Source organism: Blennius ocellaris (genome assembly GCF_963422515.1).
Source record: "Blennius ocellaris genome assembly, chromosome: 23".
Lineage (NCBI taxonomy): Eukaryota > Metazoa > Chordata > Actinopteri > Blenniiformes > Blenniidae > Blennius > Blennius ocellaris.
This window is the reverse complement of record NC_137672.1, coordinates 8,202,750-8,225,504: the sequence shown is the minus strand read 5'-3', so window position 1 is coordinate 8,225,504 and position 22,755 is coordinate 8,202,750. Positions and strand designations below refer to the sequence as shown.

Sequence of the window (22,755 nt, the reverse complement as noted above, 5' to 3'; positions counted from 1 at the left end):
GTAAGATGTTCCAACCAGCAATTTTTGACTGCTGAAGTCAGGTACACATGAGGATGTTTGGAAAGATGAGCATGATTTTAATGCAAACAATGTTTTGATTGGTATTCAAGGAGCAATGTGTTTAATTGCAGATAAAGACTTTTCATTCATCTGGCGCATCAATTAAGTGTCCTGGTGCAGCTTTTCAGGGGTTCGAAGCATTATCATTGCCTCCACAGTTATATAGTTGAAAATGTTCACGCCATTGCATCTGCAGTTGCTTCAAAATCTAAATAGTTGAGGCTACTTTCATCGGACAAGTCAAACCAATTAAAACAAAAGGAAAACTTAAGACAAGAGAAGTGTAATACTGAATTTCTATACTACTGCAAATATACAGTCCAAATTGATCCACTTGAGTGAGCAGGACCGGTAAAATAGTGCCATAATAATCTTTACATATAAAGTTGAAAGTTTTTCTTTGTTGTGGGGCAGAGTATACAAGAAGAAAATGTTGATATTTTCGCAAAACCAAACAATTACTACATAAAATAACTACAATCTGAACATTTTAATGATTTACTGTCTGGGCCAAAATATGTAATAATCGCAGGTCTCAGTGTTGTGTTGTGTCTACTATGCTTAAGAAATTAGTTAAGGAAAAAAAAACTGTTTTCTTTGGAATGTTTACCATTTTCTTGGGTGATCAGGGCATTATGCGGTCCCATTTCAGCCCCCAGGCCTTGTGTTTGATACCCCTGATCTCCACCAATAGACTTCAGACTTTGTCATTTTAAATGCGTATTTGAGCATCGCAACAGAAACCATACAGACGTGCAAATAATACAGCCGAGCCCTTTAAAAATTCTCCTCGCGCACCACTTTCCATATGCACGTCACTGAAATTATCATAATTTGGTCCCTCTCCTTGTGTGCAAATCAAATAAGTGAAATGTCAGAGGGCCCAATCGGAAAATCAGCCACCGTATGTGTGTGCGAAAATCACTAAAATGTGCATCGCTGCTGCATACTGATCAGCTTTGTGTATTTTTTTAAATCTCATATAAAGGAAATGAGGAGTCGAGGGGATCCCGCCATGGAGCAGTGATGTGAACGCCTCCCGACCTCCTTCCAGTGCTGACACAGACCCCCCCCCTCTCCCCTCCTCCTCCCAGGTGACAGATTAATGAGGATATCAACTGTATCGCTGACACTACACATTAACCTCGCTTGTGTCGGAGCTCAAACGGTCCTGGTTTTCCTGAGGGCAGCGACGCTAATAGCCGACTTGTCTGTCAATTACGGCTCACTTCTGTGTCTCCGATGACAAGGACTCAGCTGTCTTTTCCCCGAGATGACAGGAAATCATCGCAATCGTTTGAAAGCGATTCCTGTAACTCTGATGAGGTCAAATACAATTACAGACCAATCAGGCAGCTGCAGTGACTTTTCATGCTCACTCCATATTGATACTCCAGTTTATTGTGCAGCAGTTCTTTTATACGTCTGTAAGTCTGGACGGAAAATGTGTTGTTGGTTTGTTTTGTTATTTTACTATGCTGTGTGACATACATTAAAACGATTGTTTTATTCTATGTGAACAACAGCAAAAGGAACTGCAGAGACATTCCTTCTCTGATTGTATTGGATTTAAATTTGGATTTTTAAAATAAAAAAGGACGTGCATTCAAATTATGAAATAATTTGTTTATGAAATAGATTCTCTTTTGTAAAATCTCAATAGGCTGGCATTTTTGTTTTGAAATTTAAACAGTATCTTTGTAATATGGGATTACTTTATATTTCCCTTTTGCAATATATAACCTATAAACCCCGTGTCAGGGATGATTTGTAGATCATGTCTAGCAAAAGAAATTAAAGGCTCTGTTCTGCATTTCACTGACTTCTGAGAGAGATGAATAAAGTTTGTCTTTAAAGGCTATCAGATGCTTAAATGCACAGATTCTCTCTCCCTCACTCTCATTATTAAATTATTACACATACTCCCCCTCACCGCAGAAGTTAAGAGTTTGATGTTTTCTTTTCATGCGGCTCTTCGACTGTGAAGCGATAAACACTACAGGGGTGGATTGTGTTGCTCGGGCTGAGGGTGATAAATGCCCTCCCACAGCGTTAATGCTCTCTGTCTCTCCCTCCCTCCCTCCCTGCACGATCTCTTACAGTGGACCTGGAACTTTGTGGTCTAAGCCTCCGTCAAATCAGCGGCGAGTGGATTTATGTCTGTTTGCTGTGACTGTCGACACGTAAACAGTGAGAGAAGAGATATATCTGCACATATTTGTTTAGCTGTTATCTAATTCTGTTACGTGTTTTGATTAAATTTTTTGTGACCTTATTTATCTAATTACTGTGAAAGTTGCTACACATTGTAAAATGATAAATAGACTTCAATCCATCATCTTCAACATGTTCATCCATTGAGATTGTTGAGGCGCTGAAGCCGGCCGGGCCTGGCGATGAGTGACGGTGGAATACATCGCCAACAGGCTTCACAGCATTAAAAAAGAAAAGAAAAAAAAAAATCACCCTGACTCACCAATTCACCTCAAATCACTTCCCTTAACACAGAGTATCTTGTGTGTACATCACTCATGTTTTAATGATAGACGCTGAATGATCGATGACGGGTGAATGTGCTGTGGTTGACTGGTGACCCTTGTGTGAATGAAGCTTAAAAGCCAGATAAATGGAGGATGAATGTAGTGGCCTGAGGGTGTTCTTTCTTTGCCGATAGCTGGTGGCCATTTGTTTCAAGCCAGAAGACGTGCCGACTCTGATTCTGTATAAACGAGGGAAAATGTGACTTTTCTGAAACACTGCTAATGTGTACAGGCATCATGACCATAGTAAACATACTGAACCAAATTAGAAACACAACACTTTAATTTTTGCTCCCATTTTTCATGATTTGAACTCAAAGATCTAAAACAATTTTTTTTTATACAAAAAGTCTATTCCTCTCGAATATTGTTGGCAAATTTATCTAAATCTGTGTTAGTGAGCAGTTCTCTTTTGCCAAGATAATCCATCCATCAATTTGGGAACAATATTTGAGAGGAATAAGCATTATTTTCTTAGATCTTTGAGTTTCACTTCATGAAAAATGGGAGCAAAAACAATATTGTTGCCATTATTTTTTTATTCTGCACATACTCAGACAATTAAAAAAAACATTTCCTCCACAGTGTCACTCGTCCCAGTCCATATTCTCCTGGAGGACTTGGTAGTTTTATAGTCGACAGTCACGGTAATAACAATCCAACTTGGTCGTCTGTCCATTTTCAATCAATGTCCGTGTTTTCCCCATTGTTAATGTTTATAGCATCATTTACTCTTCTCGTGTGTGTTGTTTCATTACAGTGGCAACTCCTGTCACTCAAACGTCATAGTTTTTAGCGTTTCTGCCATTTCTCTCAAAATGGACAATGGTTTCAAAACGTTGCAGTGTAAACGCAAACATGTAAATGCAAAGACAAGCCCTCCTTACTCTGGGCAGGCAGGTGCACTGCCGTCCCCCTGGCGCCGTGGCCCGGCTCCTGCAGCTCCAGCTCCATGTAGTTCAGCTGCTTCTTGGACGTGGGACTGATGGGAATATTCACGTATGTCACACCTTCACTTCGAGGCCTGTCAAGCAGCGGCGCCTCCGGGGGGAAAACAAACACGCCTCCTGAAAGAAGCAAAGAGTAAATTTAGCCCAGGTGGTGCTTTGTTCATTTAAATAAAAAATAAAAAAAAGGGTGTGAATTGAGCAGTTATTTTTTAACAAACTAGTAATTTACTCTGCTGAGAAGATTCCTTGCCACCCACATTCATCATCACCCAAATACCTTTGAAAATAATGCATTTACATGACAATGAATGTAAAAAAAAAAACAGTTTGTCATGCTGCTTGTGCACCTTGTAATAACAGAATAGACTTTAATGTAACAGTGTGGCTCTCGCATGCATTTTGAATTATAATTTAGATGACAATGGAGCACATATTGTAACAGTGGATTCCTTCATGAATGTGTTGAATTCACCAAACAATAACAGCCCTTCTCTCTGACGCTCCTTTGAAGCAGGATTTGTTGTCGACATCATCGCTTTAATAAGGGATCAAAATGAAATGAGCAGTTTTTTTGTTGTTTATTTTTTTAACACATAACCTGAATCAAACGCTCGATTCCTCCTCCAGGCGGAGCAGCTACGAGCGGTGATCCGTGGCCTCGTGTTAATTACAGACATCCACAATAACACCACCGCGACGCCGCTTCCAGAAGCGAAGCGCGGAGGCTTTTCGGGGGGATTCGCAGTTAAACCACAGTAGATGGCCCTCCTCCCGAGGCTCATTATGCGTACGAGCGGATACCACCAAGATAAATTATTGGATAAGTTATTGTAATTTCGAGGAAGTAAATCTCTATTGTCCTTTTAATTCTACCTTCGGGCTATTTTTCTTTTCTGTCCAGCCGCTGCAGCAAAACGTCCCATCCGACATGGAAATGCTTTGTGTGCAGAGATGATATCATCTTTAGGTGAAACTGTAAAGATAATACTGCATTCACACACACACACAAAAAAAAGCAGCTTTAATCAATTCATGAGACTTTTTTTTTTTAGGAAGGAATATATCCGAGTTCTCTTTGGGTGAGAAACTTGCACTCGTGAGTTTGAAGTTGAATTTATTTCAACAAACCAGTCGATCTGATCACTTCAGTTCTGATCTGCTGGACCTTGCAGGGATTCAGAAATACGTTCCAGCTGACGCGAGATAAAATCAGACAATTAGTGAAAATCCTGGATGCCGGCACAATGCGGAGTGACCTCCCACATTTGGAAAAACTGATATAAAAGTTATTCGAACTAATCCTGTTAATCCAGAAAAACTGATTTTGTATGACTTAAATCTTAATTACCAATTGTTTTTTCCCCCAAACTGTAAATATGCAAATATTACTTTTGTTAAGCAGTTTCAAATAGTCCCCATATAATCCACTCAGTTAATCAGTTAAGCCACTGGAGGGGGGAAAAAAGGATTAAAATGAAACAAATGCTTTTCCTGTCAAACAATCACAGCGACGATGCTGACTAATTAAGTTCTCAGTCTAATTGATAATACTTGATAGGCTCTCAATAATGAGGATTTCCTCACTGCTTCATCCCCAATACACACCGGCCGTTTGTTTCAGTGTGTTATTCATACAGTTTCAACGCATCTACCTAAAATATGTGCATATTTCAGCTCCACAACACCTTTTGTCCAAAGCCACTTTTTTTTGTTGTTGTTGTTTAATGCCTGCATCTGCATTCCTGCAAAGATAGCTGCAACCTTCAAAAACGGGGCACAGTACACTCAAGGATATCTTGAAATTTGCATAACTTGAATAACGCTCTTCCACTCTGCGAGCACAGACCTGCAACGAGTGAGACAGACTCTAGTTCTCCTAAAAATGTGATATGAAGATACGCTATGATGCGGCTTGGATGCAAATATTGTCAACCCGAGACAAAACCTTCATGCCTCGTTGGGTTTGATGTCAAAGATAAATTTCCTGTCAAACATACGGCCGGCGGGCCTCGATGGGTCAGCCAGACGGTCGAATCTGGTCTGAGGAATTCAACTGAAAAGCCGCTATAAACATTAAAAATGGCGAGCGCACGGACATTCGTATGGACAGACGACCAAGTTGGATTGGGAGTCATGACACTGGAGGAAAACATTGTTCTTATTGTCCAACTTCTTGGACACGTGGAGAAAAACTATTTGCTCCGGCTGTAATGAGCAGCAGCAGCATTTCAGAAAACTTGTGTCCCCCCCCCCCTCGTTTCCATGGTGACAGACTCGGTGTGTTTACAGAAAGCTGCATTTTCTTCAGTTTCCATGAAAACTGAGTCGGAGCATTTTCAAAAAGTTGCGCTTTGGGAGCCGTTTGTGACGAGTGGGGTTTTCAGTGGGTCCGAGCACCGTTGTTGTGTAAACAGACAAACATGGCAATGAAATAGTGCAAAAGAAGTCTTGAGCCAATTACTGCAGTAGATGGGACATCAGAGTCCACTTTTCAAAAAACCTTTTAAGTTGTTTATCACAGCTGCATTGAGAAGTGCATTTAATTAGGGCATTTTCAGAATGTATTGATACGAATATGCAATTAAAATGTGGAATATATCGGTTGCCTACAAGCAACTGATCAACATCCTGATTTAGACAATAAACTCATGTCAGCTTTTTAGATTAAAGATGAAAAACTGGATTTTCAGAGATTCTATATAGTATTAGTGCATACACGTATTCCCAGTTTCTATAGTTTTGTATGTATATGTACATCCATACAAAAATGCACATTTCGGTAACTTCTGCTTCATCTCTTCTGATTATTGCTGAATTGTTTAACCTTAAAAAGTTAAAAGATGAACAACACAAAACAGAGATACTTTTTTATTTAGAAATAAGTAATGAAATCTGCAGTTCTTTCTAAGGAACACACATTCGTGGCTTTAAATTCAACATTTTCAAGAAACAACCCATCAAACATAAATGTCCATAATCTTTATGCATAGTGTAGTAATAAGCAACCAATGGATACTTGAATTACATATCGAGTTCAACACTTATCTATCCTCAGTGTGTGTTGGATTTTGCAAACACACTCGTGTTTTTAGATTATCGTCAGTCACCATCACAGAGATTACGACCTCCTCTCATTTGTAAGTGGAGGCTGCGTGTGAGAAAGACGAAGCACTGATGAGAATATGGATGCAGTCTCATTTCAGAGTCGGATTATAAAACACTGAATGAAATGCATTCATTTGACGTCTACGCTGTCGCAGCTGTGTTGTAATTACACTCTCATGCAGATGTGGTGCTGTGAACGTGTGGCGGTTGTGTGATATGCAACATTTGAGTTAAGGGAAAGAAAAGAAAAATACAATCACCTGCTATTGGCTCCTTTTAAATGGCAGTAGGCGGCGGCTACCATTACCGCAGCTAAGAAGCATCGACCCCAGGGGACACTCATACAATCAGCGAGGAGCCATTAGACGCCAGCAGACTCTCGGTGGGTTCAGCCTTCGGCAACGTCTAACCTAATTGATCAGACACCAAGCAGCAAGTGCACAAGTGTGGTGTTTTGTAATGGCTGCCATTACAACCGTGGGTCTGCCCACCGCTCTGAGGGGGACTGGGGAACTTTTTGATAATGCACTTTGCAAACCCGCCCGGGGAGATGTTACAGGTAATGCCCGGTGGCGGTCAGTGACCTCGACTCAAAGTCAACTGTTCCTGCGGTGAAAACACATGGTTCAAATAGCAGCTGCATTTTCAGGGTGAGCCGAATAATCGACATCCCCAATGCAAGTACAGGGAGTAAAGATTTGTAGTTGGCCTCTTGATACAATGCAATCCTTTGTTAATTACTTTAAGTTTCCTTGATTGAAAAATGGAAATCTCACTTGCTTGGGACTAATCTGTGTCAAAAGGAAGATATGATTCTGAGCATATGAAAATCACATGTGGGGTTCCACAAGGCTCTATCCTTGGGACTCTTTCATTTACCATCTACTTGCGTCTTCTCAGATCCTGTAATTCTACGCAGATGACACACAACTCTATTTATCAGTGTCACTGAATGACCACAGCCACTTATTCCGGCACATAAATGAAATGAAAGAGTTGATTCAAAACCTTATCCACTCCCACTCCAAGAAAGGACTGAGCTGATTGCTTGTGGCACCACAGAGGAAAGTTTAATGGTCACTGCTCAAAGCAAATAAAAAAATAATGCATGTATATTTTGTAACACTTGAAACTTTTCTGACATAACAAATGACAAAACGTTGCATTTTCACATGAAACGTCGTGTAAATGGGGTCTTAAAGTAAAGATCCAGTAAACTCATAAACGGTTTTAAAATGTCAAAACGGTGACAGAAAATTGTAGTTGAACCCCAATAATACAGGTAATCTCTTATTAAACTGTACCTCTGACACATCCTGTGTTTGGTCTGATCAAATTTCACATCGATGTTAGAATTTTAACTCTAAACCTCAATGTTTCAGAATTTGTCGCCAAGTACTGAATGATTTGTTATATCTATACTTTGTTTAATAATTGTTTGTACGACACATTTGAGATGATAAAATGCAGCTTAATGACTAAATGAATAAAATTACTTGCAAACAAACTACATGTGTGTCTGCATATGAATTTCTACAGAAGCACACACACACACACACACACACACACACACACACACACACACACACACACACACACACACACACACACACACACACACACACACACACACACACACACACACACACACACACACACACACACACACACACACACACACACCCAGAATGAAATACATACAAGGGTCAAATAAGGTCAAATCCACAGGTATACTCATACATAAATATTAGAACTCATAACACCGTAATGAAAGTACAACCACTCTTTATTTTGAAAGTGGGCTATATATTCCAGTAAGAGGTCTCTGTCCCTGGCCTGATTCATGTTTTGTACCCTGAGAGTCACTCCCACAGTGTTTACAGTCTGCCTGCTGGGCACCAGCTCCAACACAAAGGGTGCATTTGTAGAGATTGTGGTGTGGGAGGAGGTTGTGGGCTGCTCGTCGCTTCATATCAGTGGCACTGACACGGAGATCCAGTGTCTGGTGGTTTGGGCGTTAAATGCTGAAAATGACATTTTGAATTTTAAATGTGGTAAAATGTTTTAATTAAAAAAAATAATCACGTTATATAATAAAAGAGCTTATATTTTCAGCACACTCATTTAGCGACCTCAAGCTTTCCAGGATCATTTATAAAACTTGATTGTCTGAAAATGTTATGATGCAATCAATGGCATCGTGTGTGAAATATGGGAAATTAAATGAATTGCAAAACAGAAAGTTAAAAAAACAAACATTTATTTTAAATATGACTGACATAAACCAGCAGCGGTAAACATCGAGGACTCTTCTTTCTGCTCTTTGCAGATAAGAACATTCTTGAAAACTGCTTCCACTGTGGAACTTTGTGAAAATGCTCAGACTCCATCTCTGTGGAAATGGGGGGGGGGGGGGGGGGGGGGAACACTGGCCATGGCAAATGTGCACCAAGGCAGAAGTAAAGAGTTCCTCTGCAAATGCGTGAATAGAAGGACAATCACAACAACGGCGGATCTTTTTCACTGGTCGGAGCAGCAGACCTGATGCTGGTATCAGTATCAGCGCTTCGTTTAAAATGATTCACATCCTTGTATCCATGTGTGCAATGTAAGAAGTAAACAAAAACTTTTCTTTTCCAGTGAACCTTGTGTCCTAACCAAGGGCTCAGAGAATTGGCCGCCTCCGACCATTAACTAGCTGCTGGGTGTGTGTGTGTGTGTGTGTGTGTGTGTGTGTGTGTACATGACTGATGGGTTTGTTGCCACGGTGTGACGGCTGCTTGGACTTGGTAGAGCAGGTGTGCATTGGACTGAGGGCATGTTTCTGGGTGTGGGAAGCTTAAGTGGTCAAATGTCCCCCGACAAGTGTCCCCTCACCTCACGTCAGGTAGTCCGCCACACACCGACATGCTCGGTTTGGTTACTCGTCTGTGTGTTTTCCCCCAGACACAATTCCTCTAATGAAACGCGACAGAAACAAAATAAAGGAGCAGACGACCGGGCTGCAACGGGCCGCTGAAAATCACAATAAAACCAGTCCTGGACTACATGTTTGTATTCATGGCGACACAAATGTGATTGATCAGTGATGCCTTCTCCCAGTTGAATTCATTAAAAAAAAGAAATACACTCTGGCTTGTATGATTTATTTTTCGAAAAGCAACGTCAGAATGTATAAGTGAATATTTACACAACACGTGCTCATCAAATGCTTTTTTTTTTCTCTCCTCCAACTAAGGAATTTTCTGACGCAAGTTGAATAAAAGATGAAAGAGACATGAGATAAAAGCTTGTGAAGACTGTTATGCAGCAGAACGCAAAGATATATTATGTAACAAACCGAACAATAATGAAAACTATGGATGTTCCAGGGAAATAATTTCTCTGTCAACTGAACAAAAACAAAAACAAAAAAGAACACTGACTTGTCTAAAAAATGGAAACAGCTCAGAAAAAGTCTAAATGTATTGCAGTGGAGTTATTATCTGCCTTTTTGTTTTCAAATGTATTATTATTATTAGTCACAGCCTCTATGTGAAAAGTAGTGTGTCCAGTTCAGTCTCCAGTGGGGGGATGTTGTATAAAACACGTTTTCAAGTGAAAACAGAAAACCTATGTGGTACCTTGTCTGTCAGTTTAAATGATGACGGGGCTCAAAGACACTGAAAACCTAACTTTTTAAACAGAAAAAATAGGCTCCCGAGGTGCCGAACTTTTCAAAAGGTGGAAAACGCAACTTTTTGAAAATGCTCTGACTCCATCCTCCAAAATGCAGCATTTTCTTTTTACGCCTCTATGTTGAGTTATGGCTCCTTGTCTCACTAAAACACTTTGACTGAAGCTTTTACACACAGTATCACCACAGTGGCCATGTTTTGTACGTTTGATAAACTGGTTTATAGCATCCTGCTGCAAGCGAACCTCATGAAAACTGCTTCCCATCACTGTCACAGTCCATTGCGCTGAAATAACTACCTGCAGCATGTTCCTGCCAGCATTCTTACGGATCTCAGGTTATTGATTCACTTCATCTCACACACCAGGTGATGCTTTGCAGGGACGCTGGTTTCGGTTGTTATGACTCATCAATTTAATTCAAAGGATCCTGGTTATTGTGAGGAGGCTGAGTGATGCACAACCAAAGTGCTCGGAAACCCAGAAATGGCCCATTGAATGGAGGGGGAAAAAAAAAAAAAAAGAATCCATTTGTGCAGCCGCAGACCCTTCGATTTGCATAATGAAAAAAGAAATGTTAGGCCCACTTACCTTCAGAATCCTGCAGGAGTCTCTGCTGACCATAGCTGCCCATTAGCTCGTATTTCTTGTCTTCTGCCTGCAACACACACACACACAGAGCACTGCCGTTCAGAACTTCACTACACCCACCACATACAGTAAGTTCATTACATAAGAGGCGTAGCGACGACTTTGTCCTCAACAGCTCGGTGGACACTTTGTGAGTATTCATAGACAAGAGACTGCCGCTGGGGAGAAATCAGGACGGCGTCTTACATGTAGAAACCGTCTGTCTCATTGTTATGGAAGGCTAAGCACGCCTTTCAGATTGGAGCCTCATAATCTGTGATTCCAGACGGCAACTGTGGTGTGAAAGTTGGTGGGAGAGTACAGTCACATTGATTTAAGCCTCGCCGAGGCGTCATCGTCTGCACAGCACTCACAAACAGAGATTCCTCAGAGGGAATAATTCTCACAATCAGAAATAATAATGAATGTGTGAGTTTTGACTCCGTGTAACACCAAGCTCCCGGACTAAAGACAAAATCTACGTCAATTTTTAGCAATTGTTTAATTCTAAGGGCTGGAAAATGAGAAAAATACCCATTTTATATTATATTTATAGTCATTAGATGTAACCAAAGCGCCTCCGTGGATTCTCCAGTGCTTTGCTTAGGTTTTCGCTGAATAAGATATGGATGATGGATGGATCAAAGTCTGAATCAATAGTTTTCAAAGAGCCTTTTAAAAATTTATTTATACTTCATATGAATAATATAATTATTACAGAGCATCAAGAGCACAAAAACCACTCTTGTGTCCTCATTACTTTCCGACTTCATGAGCCTTTGTTCAAACGTGTAACTGGCAATAAGGACTGCTATGAAACTAAATGTTGCTCAAAATCATTCCTTTGAACTATTTATGATAAGTGGTCGAGGTTTTCAGAGATTATTCTACAGAGATTACCACAAAAACATAGTTAATCAACAGTTGCAAATGCTTAAAACTGTCTTCCAGAATAGGAAGATAAAAAATGAAACAACTGCACTTATTTACTGGAATCTGATGAACGGCAGTCATAAAGACACAAGGGCTAAAAATAAAAGGAAGCTATTCAGTTTAGTTTAAGGCCAAGCTAATTTATTTTCTATAGCGCCATTCAGATGCAGACTAATTCACAGTGCTTTACGAGGAAATAAATGAATTTCATTAAGTGAGGCAATTAGGGATCTTAATCTTTCGCGGTTACGATTTTGAAAAACATTATAACAAAGAGATTAAGAGAGACATAAAAAGGTGGGGGGAAAAGTGAACGCTTTTTAGCCACTTCAGTTATTTATCTATTTATAGCCATTGTTTGTTTCCTTGTGATAAGAGAAGTTTTCGCCACAACTATTTTTTTTCTATGTGCCTCCTTTTCCCCCTTCTTTTACCGTTCTTGTAATTTCCTTTTTCCTTTTATCGTTTCTTCCTGTTATCGTTTCTCCCTTCCTTTCTTTTTCCCTTTTTTCTTATTTCTTTACCTGAAAAAAACAACTCTTTGTACGAGCAATTTTAATCATTTTAGTTCAACCATTTTTACTGTATTTTATTATTTTTCTTATTATGAAAGTAGATTTTGCTAGTTGGTTCATTTTGTTTAGTCTAGATTAGAGCATTTGTAAAAATCAGCCAGGTATGCCAATAAAAGGGGCTGCGGACCTCTGAACCAACACAATACGCCGATCTGTTTTCTTTAAAAGTTTCATAATTTAATGGCAGGAATGTCACTTTCTTGAATAAAGAACTCTCTGTGAATGTTTCCCAGGCTCCGAGCTGAATCGGCGGCTCGTCAACAACCGAAGCTGGAACCTAGTGTGTGTTTGATTTGTCGCTGTTGTTCAGGACCGACGTGACGCCGCCCGACTTCTTCTTTCTTACGGCTGAGCGCCTGCCTCCGAGACGCAACGTGTCTCGGCAACAAGCACAACCATGTAGAAAGCAGACGGTTATGTCTGACAGACTGCACATACGTCAAGTTCAGTGCATTAATGCAGTGAGGTCAGCTCATCACACAGACAGGGAACATTACAGAGACAGCCCCAAGCCTCCAAATGCTTATATTCCCATTCATATATGGCATAAATAACTTGACTTAACTTTGTTAGTAAAAATAATAAACCTCTTCGTGTTTCACGTTAAATCCTTACAAGCACATGTAACCGTCGCTGCCAGGATCGAATTTTGTCCTGAGAAATTTGGGTTGGACTCCGAGAATAATGAGTTGCACAGTGGAAATGTGTGAGATGTTGATAGGATAAAGCAGATGAAAGAGTTTGGGACTGGCCTACCTCCGAGTTCCTCTCCGGCACCCGGCTCTCCATGATCTCATATGCAGGATCCACTCTGCGTCTTTCCTCTCTACTATTGAGCCTTTTGTCTGGTAAAAAGAGGAAAAAACATACACGTTTATTTAACTTTTTTTTTTTTTAATTATTATTATTAAAGGGGACATTTCTCTTTATGCTGGAGAGAAAATAATCCCACATTGTGCTTTTTTTCCCCATCAATTTAATGAACCAGGGCGGACAAAGAGCTCCATTTAGAAACGCATGAATTCTTGCAGATCCAGTGGAGAGAATGAATAACAGCGGACTGATTCATCATCTCACAAAACCACAAATTTTTACAAAAGGGCAAATGTCATCCCTCTGCTGACTGGTGCTGGAGGGAGAAAAAGCTGGATTAATCATGAATATTGCGCGAAGGACAGAATGAGAACCAGCGTGTTAGGAGAGACGTTCAACCGGGAGAAAAACTCAACACTGCTGCTTTAATGCAGAAAGGCTGTACATTAAAGCCAGACACGATTATTACACTATATTGCCAAAAGTATTCGCTCGCCTGCTTTTACGCAACTTGAGTGACGTCTCTAACAGGTTCAGCTCTTCTCAGAAGGCTTTCCACAAGGTTTAGGAGTTTGTTTATTGGGACTTTTCACCGTTAGTGAGCTGAGATACCGATGTGGGACGAGAGTTCAAGACAATCAAACTGACTCTCCTCCTCGTCTTTATGGACCTTTTGCTTTGTCCAGTGGTTTGCCGTCACGTTGGAACAGCAAGAGGACAAATTCCGAACTGTACCCACGAAGTTGGAAACTTGAAATTGACAATTTCAGAGTTCATTTCACCAATAGTCTGCATACGTACGTGCTTGTTCTTATGCACCTCTGACCATGGAAGTGATTAGAACACCTGAATTCAATCGTGTGCATAACTAAGAAAATACTTTTGGCAATGTTATATATTTAATGCGTTATGTAAACACATTAAAGATGTATTAATAGTTCTTGGTATCACTTTGTAATAATAGCCATTCAGGAGCAAAGTGTATTTTTATCGAGGCAAAAAGGGAGGAAAATGAGGAATAAAGAGAAGATCCACTTGAAAAGGACCAGAAGGATGAAAGAGCCCAGAAGTGAAGGTCTGAAGAGTCGAAGAGGAAGCTGCTGAACAGGCGTCTTACCTTCACCCGTCAATGTTCGACCGTTCGTCTCGCCGTCCTTCTGCGACCCATCATCATCATCTTCTTCTTCTTCTTCTAGGTTTTTCTTCAGATGCGGCAGCGTTGGGAAGGTGAGCAGAGCGTAAAAGTCGCGGTTCATGAAGGTTTTAGCCGGGACGGCCCGCGGGGGAGGGTGGCAGCGCTCTCCCTGACACTTCAGACAGTTCTCATAGATGACGGCCCTTTTGTCTGGCTGGACGTCTTGCGGAGGCAACGCCGGCGCCGCATTGAGCTCATTTCTGAAGCTCATGGACTCGTACGGGTTCACGCCGGCTTTCTTCGGCTCCGTGTTCGGAAAGTCGAGCAGATCGGCTAACAGACTAGTTAACTTGTCCCTTCCTTTCCTCATCAGCGCCGACTCCTCAGCCTGGCAGCTGGGAAAGGCCCAAGGCTTCTCCAAAAATGTTCTCTTTGCAGCCATGTTTTCAATGCTGACGGGTCTGCGGGGTGATTTTTCAACAGATACATCTGCTGGATTGAAAACATGATCTTTTGTAGGAAAAACCCTCCGACAACTCAGATCGGGATCCCAAAATTAAATCAGAGTATTTATTTTTCTCTCGTCATGCACTCATGCAACGGAGAGGACATGCAGTGTGCAAACCAAGACCTCCGCTGATTGTTCTTACCTGGTATGGCCGGTATCGCTGAAGACGTGGAAGGCGTCTGTGGCGTTCCCTGTTAAATAATACATCAAATAGAAATGTTATGATGTTATCGGAGTTAGAAGAGAAGAAAGATCTGGTGTAAAATGCGTGAAAATGTGGAGACAAGCCTGATATACATCTTTTATTGCCCACAAAACAGTGTCTCGGTGCTTTCAGAGCACACAAGGCTGCATGTTTTGGGTTTATTTTTGTTTTTTTTCTTTTTGGCTGTGGATTTAAGCAAACGTCATTCATCCTTCTGTTGACAACAATCAAATGCAGAATTCCACACAACTTCACAAGTCCCAGTGAAATGCTCAAACGCTGGGCCAGAGCCGATACTTTTGTTGACAAATCAGCCGTTCAAATTAGCCACCAGGGTGCAGCATAAATGACAAGGCCTCCAAATGTAAGACATTAGTTCAGCAGTAAAGCATTCATCTTTCATCCATATTGAGCCGTTGTGGCCTGCAGCAGGGGTTTCAAGCATAAGGCCAGCAAGAGGCTCCAATCCGTCCAACACCAAGACAATTATACAAATGCCAAAGAAAACATTGATTTTTTTTCCCCCCCACAAATTTCAACATTCGAGCTGAGATATCGGTGGTGCTGCCATGAAAACTAGCATTAGTCTCAAAGCCATGCTGCCAGGATGAGTTTTTTTTTTTTAAATACCCGTAATGTAACAGCTTTGAAAGACATTTATTGGACATTTTACTGTATTTTGCAGCAGAATGTTTATTTATAATTGGCTTTGAGATTGTAGTAATTTTGAGTAATAATTGTGTGGTTTTGTGAAAGTCGAGACATTTGCATTATGAATGCTCTGCATCACCACAACAACAACAAAAAATGCCTGTAAAGCTTAAAACTTAAAGTTAAGCTGATCAAGAAGAAATCGGGCTGCAAGTGGCCCCAGAATGAAAATGTGTTTGACACCCCTGGCCTATGGTTCAGAGAACTGAAAATGTCACTAGTTCATATCACTGGACTGGCCATGATTATAATCATTACTACTGTGACCTTTTGACCCCGAGACCTTAACAGTCACTGGTGCAGCGCTGAGGTACAGTAGTTAACTCGAAGGATGAGAAAACAAATGTACAGACAGGTTCCACAAGGGACTCACAAAGTAACCTAAACTTCAGTTTCTGTCAAAGATGAATAAAGTTTGACTTTAATGGTTATTAGATGCATAAATGAACAGTTCATGTCCCTCTCGCTTTCATTCTCAGTCTCACTCCTCTGCAACAGCCTTAGAACCTGATATTCTATCATGTTAATGATTTTAAAAGTGAACTTGTACAAAATAGTTTAGTGATCTATATTGACATGTGTAATACTCAAAGTGGATTTTGAGGTGATTATCATCCTTATTTCAGCCATTTTTTATTGAAAAATGTTAAGTTTTGTACTAATAGTTACAAAATTGATCTCATTAAGAGCAAATAGAAGCTTTGTGAGAATTCTTAGGTCAATGTTACTTTGGATTTGTTTTTTCATTGAATTATTACACATACTCCCCCTCATCACCGCAGTTAAAACTTGATGTTTTCTTTTCATGCGGCTCTTCGACTGTGAGCCAAAAAACACTACAGGGGTGGATTGTGTTGCTCGGGCTGAGGGTGATAAATGGCCTCCCACGGCGTTAATGCCGTCTCCGGCACATTCCCACCGATTACCCGTCTTTAATTTGGCCGACAGTGGACTCACTAAAAGAAAATTGCTGTTTCATGTAGGCAAGTTATCAAAAGGTGTCCTGGGATGCTTTACTATGTGCACTACCAGCAGGTGGAGCTCTATGTTTGGAGTAAAACAATAACCAAGAAGTGACCAGTCAAGAGCTTTTGGTGAGTTTTCTTTTTTTTCCATTTCTTCCCTTCCAGATGCATCATGTCTGACAGTGCACCATGCTTCACTCTACACAAGGCAACAATGATGAATCAGTTTGATCATTTCTTGCTCACTCGAACCATCAAATCTATAAACTGTGATTACTATATTTGGCAAAAAGTTTCTTTGTTGTGTTCTGTAGCAATAAGTTCCTCTTCGCCGAGGACAAACTCTCTGGGTATACACATCACCCTCTTAAAACATCACACTTTCAATGTAAATGCATACAATTGGGAGTAGTTTTGTGACAAACTAATTCATTTAAGATGTTATACCACTTAAGATCAATGGTTTTATCTGCCAAAGACAAAGAACCGCATGTGATCAAAGATGACGCAATCAACCTTCTGCGTGTCGGTCCAGAAATACAAATGTGCTTATTAACTGTGGGAATGGGACGATCAGGTGAAGGATTTCAACAATGAGTAAACATAACAAAGCAATGGACCAATCCATATTCCTCAAAAGTTTCATATCTTCACTGTATCTGTTTTGGACATTTATTTAAATCTTATTCATGATTTAATCTATCAAAAAGTCTTATTTGTTTTATGAATGAGAACAAACAATCTGTTGATAAATCAATCAAGGAAATAAGAATTTGCACACCGAACTCAGACAAACAAGAGCAAAACTTTGAGACAGAGAGTTTCACTGGCAACACTCCGATGTTTGTCCTGCATGAAGGACAAACGAAAGGCCAGTCAGGTTGGAGGTTAATGCTCCGGCAACTGATGACAAAGTACGGCCGAAGCGGTCGAACATATTGTAAAACCAAGCATTTCTTTGCAGATTTGTAATCAACAGATGCAGAGGTAAACACTGCCGATCAGTGTCATCTCGCCGGTTCTCGATGAGCCACATTCAGCGGCGGTGTCAAACTGTGTCGGGTAGAGAAATCTTAAGTTGTTAGACAGATGGACCGTGGGACTGTTAGTCGCTCTGACACCGAATGCAAAGCGGCTTCACTGTCCGCCAGCACCATCCCGCAAAGGTCACAGTGACAGCAAGATGCAGAACAGATGATATACTGGTGATAAAGTCTGGGCTCGCACGCTGCCACTGCACGGCGGCGAGTTACACAAGAGAGCGTCAAGAGGGTTCAGAGGAGAATAATGACGAGTCAGCTTTTATAGAAAACAAAAAACAGACGGCCAATGAGCAGAGAGTTGAGTTTGTTTGTTTGGAAAAAGGGTGAGTGATATTCCTACTTACCTTCAATCCACCGCACACCGAACAGACGGTCACAATGGTTTTGGAGACGGACGTGATTGAGCTGCAGACCTGAAAGGAGTCACTAGAGGGCGCCACCTTGGCTTTCTTACTCTCCTCTGGTGGGTTCTGTACAGATTTACTGATGGACTGTCTCTCGGGAGCTTCAGAATGACCTTCAGAGGTCGCAGCGCTGCTTCTGTCCCCTTTTGTTGACTCCGTCGTGGCGCTGGAAGGAGCGGGAGTGTGTTTAGTGGAGGTGGAGGGTTCACTGTCCTGCAGGAGGCTCCTGGGAGTGTCGTACAGATACCTAAGTGATGTAGGCACCTGGTAGTCATGTCCGTGAACAGTGGGGCAAGTGCAAGGGCTCAGGTCTTGAGCTGAGTGAGGAGGCAAGTTGAAAACGGACCCAAAGTCCTCCCCGGAGGTGATGTCCAGGCTGCCGGTGTAGGAGGAGAAGCTGCCGGAGTACGAGGAATGGCTGCCGGTGGCGATGCCGCTGTCGGCCGAACTCTGGCGGCCGATCTCCTGAAGCTGCCGGGGGGGCTTGGCGACGGTTCGGTTTCCAGCCCCCTGCGAGACGGAGAGTTTCTCGACGATCAGCAGCGTGGCTTTACTGCCCGCGTGGCCGGCGCCTTCGGGCGGGTTAGCAGACGGTTCGGTCCAAATGGCCAGCCGGCTGCCGACGCTGCCGTCTGACTGGCTGGTGTCCGACGTGTCAGAGGAACCGGAGATGCTGCGGTCGTCCCCACCTGGGCCGGGGCAGTACGTGGATGAAGCTGTCAGAAATAAGGAATTAATTTAATGCTTCTATCAATAAGCGTCACAATATGATTCTCCTCTTCCACCCAGAAGGGTTTCTCAATGGTACTCACTGAATAGGAACATTACATTTGTGTAAGTAATGTCGGTAAACATAAACGTAAAAAAAAAGCCACTGCTTCATTTACTGTATGTGGAGGAGAGGAAGTTAGCAAATAGCTATGTGTGCTTTGGGATTTCGACGTAACGAACCATTCAGAGGAGGAGGATTTGCAGCATCCATTTGAAATGAAATGAGATTTGCATCCCTCTTACCTGAGCTGCTCCCGTGGGAGAGCATGCTGAGGCGCTTCTCCAGCTCCTGGGCCTCGTGGTTCAGCTTCTCCTCCGACATGGCCTGGCTGGCACTGGGGTCTGGGAAGAGAAACATCCAACAGGTCTCTTTTACCCGCGTCTGTGCAACGAAGCAGGAGGCAAAATTGGCACGGATGTGATTTGTGGCAGAAACGAAGGAGGGTGTTTATGAGATGGTGGTTTGTGGGGGATACCTGCTTTCTCACTTTTGATCAAGGAAAAAAAAAACTGAAAGCTTGAACAAGATGTTGAAAGTTTTTCTGACAACTCTCTCCAATGTGTGGCGAGAAGTTAATGAGAAGCGCTCTGAAGCGAGGAATGACGATATCCTTCTGATTGGCGGCGAGAAATAAATACATCATTCACAGATTCATTCATGAATCTCACGTTGTAACTGGTTGTAGCGGGAGACACGAATGCACATCCTGTGTGAAAACTGCACAAAATCAGACGATTTGACCTTCAATCACTCTGTAATCAAGCTGCTGCAGTTTGATTGGGGGGGAAAAGGCGACGTACTGAAGAAATTGTGTGACGTGAACGGTTCAGTGTCAAAACATCAGACGATCTGCATGGAGGCATGAAGCGATTTTCAGTGTTTTATGTGTATGGTGCTTTTCTATTTTTAAGCAGTGCAACAGGATGAAAGGAAAATAAAAATCTGGTGATTTCAAGGGGAGGCTCGAGACTCGAACAAAAATGACCACAGAACATGATTAAAACTATGTGCAGCCGTTAGCCGTCTCCCCTGCTTTGCTTCTACTTTCACGGATTTACTTTTCCACTCTGCTGGTAATGTAGCTTCACTCTTTATGAGAGACATTTCATCCATCCTCCCATATGATTAAACATAATTTAGCAGGAGAGCATGGACGTCAATCAAAGATGGACGAGATGCCGAAGCTCCTAGTAATCAAAGAGTCTTGTTGCCGACATGAAAATAATTAAATGGAGCTGAACATTTTGTCACACCGGCACAGTTGTGAAAACACCTCAAACTCCTCTGGGGAAAAGAAAAACAAAAAGAACACGAAGGGACATATTAAACCGCAACTCATCATCACTGTGACATCAAGAGAAACAGTGGCAACCAGCAATTAGCGGCGGCGGCGAGGTGCAAGTGAAAAGCTCAACAGTTGAAGCAACAGAACGTCCTGGCAGACGACGCGCGCCGTTACTGGAGTGTAACCGGGCAGAGGGAAGGGTCATGCAGGGGAACACCTTGCAGTATTTTCGCACTACTGAGTTTATTATTAGCGCTCCCACGTGGATGTGTTGGTACACGCTCTGCCGCCGGTGGCTCAAAGATTCCTGGTGCTGTTGCAAGGATCTAATGTGCCGCCGGCCGCCAAGGTCAGCCCGCAAACGGCATCCTTTTTATTTTTTATTTACTCCATCCAACAGTGTTGTGGCGAAGCTCACATCCTACATGTTGAGTTTGAACCTCAGGGTCGTCGGATGACTGAAGGAGGTAAATATTTCCTCCGCTCTATTGCATAATCAGGCTTTTCAATATATATTTGCACTTTTTTTTTTATCATTGCTGATTTCAGTTGTTTAACTATTATTACTTTTGCTTAGTAATATCTATTGCATCTATTGCAGAAGAGCCACCCCTCCTCCTCCTCCTCCTCCTCCTCCTCCTCCTCCGAAACCCTTTGAGGCATAAGTGACATTTGATCACATATGCTGTACACGAATGTCACACAAGTCCACACCATATAAACATCAGAACGACACACAATGCATCTCAAAAATAAAATGTTAGAGCGAGGATCAGGTTCAATATTAATTTAAATGATAATATCTCATAAGAAGGCATCATTAAAACTAGCTTTATGTTGAGATTCTAGTTATTATTAGTAGGGATTTTTTTGTGTGTGTGACAATATAGACATTTTCATCCCGTATACTCGGCGCCACAATAAAGAAAAATGTTCAAGTTTAAATTTAAGGTTATTATGGCACTATTTTACCTGTCGGGTCCTCTCAATGTGAGATTGGGTTACACGTGTCCAATGAACTAAAATGCGTTGGAGTCTCCTGGTCGACATTGAGGGCTTTGTGTGAAATGCTACTTACACATTAACTATTCAAATTCAAGTACACTCGCAACGGAAATTATTATGTCCACATGTATTTATTTATTGGTTTGCATGTATGTATGTTACCAACTTTTTGCAAAACCTATTGACCATTTTCAGGGATGGTTTGTTTTTTTTATCCAAGGATGGTTCCATAAAATGTTGAGAGGGATTGAGCCAAAGGTCAAGGTCACGAAAAGTTAAGATATTTTCAACATAGCATGGTCAGTTTCAATCCGACTGATGTCAAGCCAATGCTAAAATCCATGTCTGATTGCTGTTCTCTGCTCTGGTGTGTTTCACCGTGTGTGACTGTATTCTCCTGGTAACAGCAGCAGATCCTGTATTACGATTCAGTTCTATGTCTTGTTTGTGTTTCTTGTGTCAGTTGGTCCAATAAAGTTCAGTCTTCACTTCTGAATTTCTGTTTTTATGTGTTAATATGTTCTGGGTTGTGTTTGTCAGCGTGTATGAACAAGTAGAATGATGAGTTAACACTGTGCGCATGCGTATCGCTTCCCCTCGACTCTTCTCTTCAAGATCATCACAACACTTTGATACACTTTGGGAATCTAATAGACATATTGCCAACCCACTGAGACGTGAAGCGGCATCACTCCACTTCTCATGCCACAGCCTGATTAAAATTCAACACATTTAGGATTATATCATCCATTTAGAGACCAGCGTCCAATTAAATTGCATCACGAGCTGCATAAATCCATGTGAGACCGAGTGACAGCTCTAATGTCAGCAGCACCTGGCAACCCCGAGGCAACAAATGCTGCCTTCATTCTTACACAGCGACTGCAAGCGTACTAGAAACTTTGCAAAGATTTTCTAGGAAATACAAACTCTTAAATGGCTTGAAAAAAACCTTGTAATTTAATATCTCTGCTTTAAATGGATTGACTTTATGAAACTCTGGATAATCCAGATTAGTCACAAGTATGGCCTCCAGTTGATTCACTGGGATCAGTAATAGAAGCTGCAAGACCCGAGAGATCAGTGAAACTAACCACCTTATTACAAGCCCAGCTTGAAAGCCATGCTGTGGATTTGTGAAAACATTGAATGGTGCCAACACTGATTTGATAAAGATATTTAATGTGTTGAAAAATCGAAGCGTATGTTCGGTGTCGCAAAAAAGAAAAACTAAAATCTTTGGACGTGATCTCTATTTGACTACTTCTGGCACTTTGTCAGTCTTGTTTGCTGTGTTGCAAGGAGAAATGTGTCTTATGTCATGCCTGTTGGACAGACAGCCGCCTCGGCCAATGAGAGGCGGCGATATATTTGTCGTGCGCACTAAGCTCCATGAAGGTCGACTCCCATTTGACCCAATTTGGACTTTATAAGCTGCAGA

At 41.6% G+C, this 22,755-nt stretch overlaps 1 protein-coding gene across 1 annotated transcript in view; it reads right to left on the bottom strand.

Annotated features, from left to right (window-relative positions):
• LOC308147203 (protein Dok-7-like) overlaps positions 1–22,755 on the bottom strand; it is a 40,875-nt gene that overhangs the window by 2,445 nt on the left and 15,675 nt on the right. Inside the window, exons 6-11 of the mRNA XM_080519301.1 lie at positions 19,267–19,365; positions 18,193–18,968; positions 15,067–15,115; positions 13,225–13,313; positions 10,922–10,988; positions 3,488–3,667 (exon numbers count right to left, since the gene is read on the bottom strand). Of these exons, the coding sequence (XP_080375427.1) occupies positions 3,488–3,667; positions 10,922–10,988; positions 13,225–13,313; positions 15,067–15,115; positions 18,193–18,968; positions 19,267–19,365 (1,260 nt within the window). The remainder of the gene's footprint in view (positions 1–3,487; positions 3,668–10,921; positions 10,989–13,224; positions 13,314–15,066; positions 15,116–18,192; positions 18,969–19,266; positions 19,366–22,755) is intronic.